Raw genomic sequence first — 6000 nt, forward strand, 5'->3', positions numbered from 1 at the left:
AAATAGTTCAGTGAGGAAAGGAACTAAGATGGTGTCTTACAATACTGTGGCTACACAAATAAATTCCCTTCTATTGTTATTACCTGTGTCTGGGCCTTCACAAGTCTCAAGATCATATGCAGGTCATCCTCATCAGCCGTCCTATCGTACTCCTTCAAAGCAAAGTCTGCGATTTCCAGGATTGTTGCATCATTAAGCGGTGCTGGCTGAGGGCAACCAAGGCAAGGGGCTCGTACAGGAACGACTAATTCTTCGTCGACGCTTCTCTGAAATAGGAAGAGAATTTTAAGTTATCAAGAGTAAGTAGAGCACTAAACAGAAGGGAAATGCAAGAACCAACAATGGCCCTCCCGCTGTAAAGACATTAACAATGGTAATAATTAAACATTCAATTATAATCAATTCATAATAAAAAGTTTGTGCTCAATATACCTTAACTTAAGACAGAATAAAATTACATTAAATCACAGAACAGTAAAAATTTTACCTAGTATGGTAAGATACATAACATCTTCAAAATGGGAACCTTTAAAGTTATTAAGAGGAGTCTTGAAATAACAATACTGTACCCTATGCATAAAGGAAAACCAAATCCCAGTAAAATAAGTCAGAACATCATTCCGATGTACTGTATAGAGTACAGTATGCAAGATTTTGTAAAGTTTACCATTTACAATATCAACACCACCACCTTTATGGGTTCATATAAAAATTATTTCACTGAACACTCAACAAGGAAACAATCAGAATTCAAGATCTAAATAAATGAAATCTACATTTAACGGTCATATCTCACCCTTTTCTCGCAGTGAATCTCATTATCATCGCTAGAATCTCGGACAGGGATCACTTCGAGGGTTGAAATTTGGTTGGGATTATGAACGACGTAGACAGAGCAGACGTAGTGGTCTCGCTGAGTGTCGCGGGGGCACACCCTGGGGTCAGTCTTTTCATCTGGAGATCTAAGGCACATCTTGAAGCCATATTCGACATTCATTTGAACTTTAGTTGTGTTATTCAAGGGGTCGAACTGAAAAGTAAGGAGAGGCTCATAGAATAAACAAAGATCTAGTCTATTACATAAAGCAGTTTACAAAAACATTAAAATCAAAGATAGAATAACATGCTAACATATATATAGTTTACTCTACTAAGCCATGCAATATGTACCATCCAGGAAAATTGTCATGACAAAGTTTTAGACAACTACATAAAGCGCAGTACATGATTATTATTATTACTATCACTAGCTAAGCCACAACCCTAGTTGGAAAAGCAGGATGACATATGGACAAGGGCTCCAACACTGAAAAATAGCCCACTGAGGAAAGGAAATAAATAAACTACTGTACAAGAGAAGTAGACTAATGAACAATTAAAATATTTTGAGAACATCAAAAACATTAAACTAGATCTTTCATAAACTATAGAGACTTATATCAGATTGTTCATATGCACTGTATATGACTTACTGTAATCTTGCCGACATGGAAGTTGACCATATCTCCTCTGAATTTTGATTCTGATGCACGGTCCACATAGTTGAAAGCCTCCAGTCCCAGCTGCTGCTCGCTAATGGATGCTGGGAGTCGTTGCTGTGGGACTTCGGAGGGAGAGCTGGCGAGTCGCGAGAAGCCCCTGATGTTGAAGTCATTGTCGTCTTCAGTTTCAGCACACCTGTCAAAAACATCAATGATTAGCTTCTTTCTGAAGGACATTATTTTCTTGAAGGATGATCATTATTATTATTAATATTATTATTATTATTATTATTATTATTATTATCAATTGCTACGCTACAACCCTAATTGGAAAAGCAGGATGCTATAAGCCCAAGGGCCCCAACAGGGAAAATAGCCCAGGGAGGAAAGGAAACAAGGAAAAATATAATATTTTAAGAACAGTAACAGCATTAAAATAAACATGGTTAAAATCTTTGTTTAAAGAATCCTGGTAAATTAACTGGAAATCAAAGGGACAAAGTTAACAGTAACCTTTGGAATTTCTTAAGCATAATGTTTGAAATATAGAAAAAGGGATACAAAAATAGAACTAATATATTTTCATGAAGTGCAGCGATAAATAATCTCCTCCATTATTCAAATACTAATACTTTGAAGAAAAAGTAAAGTTAGTCTTTCAAAGTGATGTGATGAAAGATGAAAAAATGTTCTCAAAATAAAGTTTTTTGGCTACATACTATTAAAGTATAGTACAGTATAACATACTGGCTTATATCAAAGGTCTATTAACCAAATCAAATGATAGCAGTATGAGTTAGACTTAATTATACGGAGTAATAAGGAGACACTACTGAAAACTATGAAAATAACTAAACTACAGCACAGATACAAATATAGTATTCAACTGTTGTTTTGGTCACTCTGGAAAACTATGACAATGACTGAGTATGTGAACATGGATTAAAGAACACCATGGGCAAAATGAATTGGGCTTATGTCTGATATGACAAGGATTTAACACCCTGGGAGTACTGAGGGGCCATTAAAGAAAACTAAAATTCATTATAAATTACAGTGCAGGTACAAAATATGGTTTCAAACTAAGGTTTTGATTACTGAAGAGAACTATAACAATGAGTGTGAACGTACAACCATGAATTCAAGTAGGCCCACAGCAAAATCCTAAAACCAGGTGCTAAGTCACTATGTCACCAAATGCAAAACAATGCTCAGGCTCATGGAAGTATTTGACCGGTATTTTGGTGTACATTAATGATCCATTTGTGGAAACATCCCTGCATAGCAATTGCCAGATTGGGGTTCGAGCCCCGCTCAAACTCGTTAGTTTCTTAGTGTCTGCAACCTCACCCTCCTTGTAAGCTAAGGATGGGGATTTGGGGAAGCCTATAGGTCTACCTGCTGAGTCATCAGCAGCCATTGCCTTAGTTGGAAAAGGATCCATTTGTGGTGACCTATTGCATAAGTCTCTGCATAGCAATTGCCAAATTGGGGTTCGAGTCCCGCTAAAACTCGTTAGTTTCTTAGTGTCTGTAACCTCACACTCCTTTTAAGTTAAGAATGGTTGTTTGGGAGAGCCTACAGGTCTACCTGCTGAGTCATCAGCAGCCATTTCCTGGCCCTCCTCAGTCCTAGATTGGATGGAGAGAAGTCTTGGGTGCTGATCATATGTATATATGGTCAGTCTCTGGGGGAATGTTACTATCCCTTGCCTCTGCCACTCATGAGCAGCCTTTAGACCTTTAAAATGGAATACAGGTACCCATGAAGCTTAAGGCAACTACTGGATATCAGAGCACAAGCAAAACAAAAGGACTTTTTGTTTACCTTGATTTTTCTTCAATAACTTTGGAGCTGTTGAGCCAGGGCCTCTCCCAGACGACGATCTCACAGATGTAGTCATCTTCAGTGTGGTCCAGAGGGCAGCCGCTGACGTCGGGTGTTCCAATTGGACAGTTGGTCTCTCCAACTCGTAGGGTCAGGTGGACAAGCTGACCTGTCACAACCTGTGGAAATAATGACAATATTTTAGAATCACTGTAAAAAAAAAGCATCAGGGGGAAAGAAATTTTACAGTTAAAGAAAATTTATACATTAAGAACACTATGCAGAAGGAAGAGCATTATTTTTGAGAATATAAAATTAGAGTAGTTTTTCTAAAATAAGAAAGTTCTCGAATATGAAATTACAGTATATAGAGTAGTTTTTTCTAAAATGAGAAAGTTCTGAAATTTAGAAAATAGAAAATACAGTAGGTTACATGTATTTTGAAAACAAATAAGAAAATACCAAATAACCAATAAATAGAAAAAAAAATTCAGAAAAATAAACAAAAAATGGAGAAAATATGGCCTTTCAAAACACAAAGAAAGATAAGGTGTCATATCTTATGATTCTATTCATTGACAAATCAGCAACCAATACCTCTCGGAAACAGAATAAATGTTACCTTTAATAGTCTAAAACCAATAGATGTAATACTCCATTTATTAAGTCTAAAACCAAAAGAAGTATCTGTTATGTCTAAAACCAACAGCAGGATCATTTATTTTGTCTAAAAATAACAGAAGTATCATTTATTTTGTCTAAAAATAACATAAGTATAAATTATTTTGTCTTAAACCAACAGGAGTATCCTTTATTTTGTCTAAAACCAACAGCAGTAGCCTTTATTTTGTCTAAAACCAACAGAAGTATCCTTTATTTTGTCTAAAACCAACAGAAGAAACCTTTATTAAGACTAAAACCAACAGCATTATCCTTTATTTTGTCTAAAACCATCAGAAGTATCTTATTTTGTCTAAAACAAACAGAAGTATCCTTTATTTTGTCTAAATCCAAGAGAAGTATCCTTTATTTTGTCTAAAACCACATCTAAAAAAAATTTTGTCCCTTACCAATCCATCCTTATCAACTGTTCTATGGATGACCAAACATTTTCTAGACCCTAAACACCTTAAGTTCTTCATTAGAGCCAAACATATCAAATATAATTAAATATAGTTTAGGAACTTGACAGTAAACAATTCATTACACTTCTTTCTTTACATTCAAGTAAATTCATCAGCGCACGCGCGCGCGCACACACACACACACACACACACACACACACACACACACCACATTTTTCTTTATTTCTTTAGTGAAGACTGTAAGTAGGTCGAGGAAAGTGGCTCCTCAACATCCAGATCTCAGCATTGATAATGTTTCTTTAACTCAACACAACTCATTTCAAACTTTAAGTGGGATTCTTGATAGCAAATTCACTTTTGAAAAATATATTCGGTCTGTTTATTCTTTAATTGCACAAATATATGCTGATTAAATCTATTATAAAGAAGCGTTTTAATTCTTTCATTCTACACTGCTTAGAGTATTGTTCTCCTGTCTGGTCTTCAGCTGCTGAATCTCATCTTAAAAAATTTGTGAACAAGAACTTCCTGCCTATTAAACTTCTTATCCCTGATCTCAATATTAACCTCGGGCACCGTCCTTCAGTTAGTTGTTTATGCATGATGCATACGATTTTTTTTTTTTCAGAATTCTGATCATCCTTTGCATACAGATCTACCCAGACTGTACCATCCTGTGCGTAGTACTATGTATGCAATTAATTCTAACAGTCCTGCCTTTTCCATCATAAGGCTTAATACTGAATAATTTCCTAAGAGTTTTATTCTAGTTGTGATTAGATTATGGAATGATCTTCCTAATCGGGCAGTTGAATGTGTGGAACTTTAGAATTTCAAATTTGCAGAGAATATTCTTATATTAAACAGGATGGCATAAGTGTCTCTTCATAGTTTAAATATTATATATCGATCTTAACGTTGTTATTGATGTTATGATATTTTATAATTATTATTCAATACTTTTCATGTAGTGTATTTCTTTATTTCCTTTCCTCATTAGGCTATCTTTGCCGGTTGGAGACCTTGGGCTTATATCATCCTGCTTTCCCAACTAGGATTGTTGCTTTGCTCATAATAATAATAATAATAATAATAATAATAATAATAATTCTTTTCCCGCAATGTGTACACAACCAGGTGGGTCTGGTAACAAATAAGTCCATGAATAATAGTGATAATATTAATACTAATAATAACGATAATTATTATTATTATTATTATTATCATTATTATTATCCAAGCTACAAACCTTTTTTGTAAAAGGAGGATGTTGTTATCATCATCATCATCATCATCATCATCATCATCATTATTATTATTATTATCATTATTATTACTACCTTAAGATTCGGACTAAACACCACCTCATCCCTCCCTATTTCCCTATAAGACAATGACGTCATGTTTATGAGTCAGGCCTCGAAAGGAATAGAAGTGCATCAGTGATGACCTTTACGTTCAATCGTGATTGTTACACGTATGTGTTTTTGTTTTTTTTTTTTGTATTGTATATGTCAACAATGACGTGTATTGTTAAGCCGAGTCATTCTTCTTTTCTATGTTTTTTACTGAGAATAGAAAGTTTGATTTGTTCCAATTGAATGCAG

The 6000-nt window shown here is 34.8% G+C and overlaps 1 protein-coding gene across 2 annotated transcripts in view; it reads right to left on the reverse strand.

Moving 5' to 3' along the window:
• LOC137638526 (uncharacterized) overlaps positions 1 to 6000 on the reverse strand; it is a 52508-nt gene that overhangs the window by 14790 nt on the left and 31718 nt on the right. For both annotated transcript variants that reach the window (XM_068370648.1, XM_068370649.1), the window contains exons 2-5: positions 3309 to 3487; positions 1473 to 1677; positions 797 to 1030; positions 84 to 266 (exon numbers count right to left, since the gene is read on the reverse strand). In XM_068370648.1, the coding sequence (XP_068226749.1) occupies positions 84 to 266; positions 797 to 1030; positions 1473 to 1677; positions 3309 to 3487 (801 nt within the window). The remainder of the gene's footprint in view (positions 1 to 83; positions 267 to 796; positions 1031 to 1472; positions 1678 to 3308; positions 3488 to 6000) is intronic.

Source organism: Palaemon carinicauda, chromosome 3 (assembly GCF_036898095.1).
Source record: "Palaemon carinicauda isolate YSFRI2023 chromosome 3, ASM3689809v2, whole genome shotgun sequence".
In the NCBI taxonomy this organism is placed as follows: domain Eukaryota; kingdom Metazoa; phylum Arthropoda; class Malacostraca; order Decapoda; family Palaemonidae; genus Palaemon; species Palaemon carinicauda.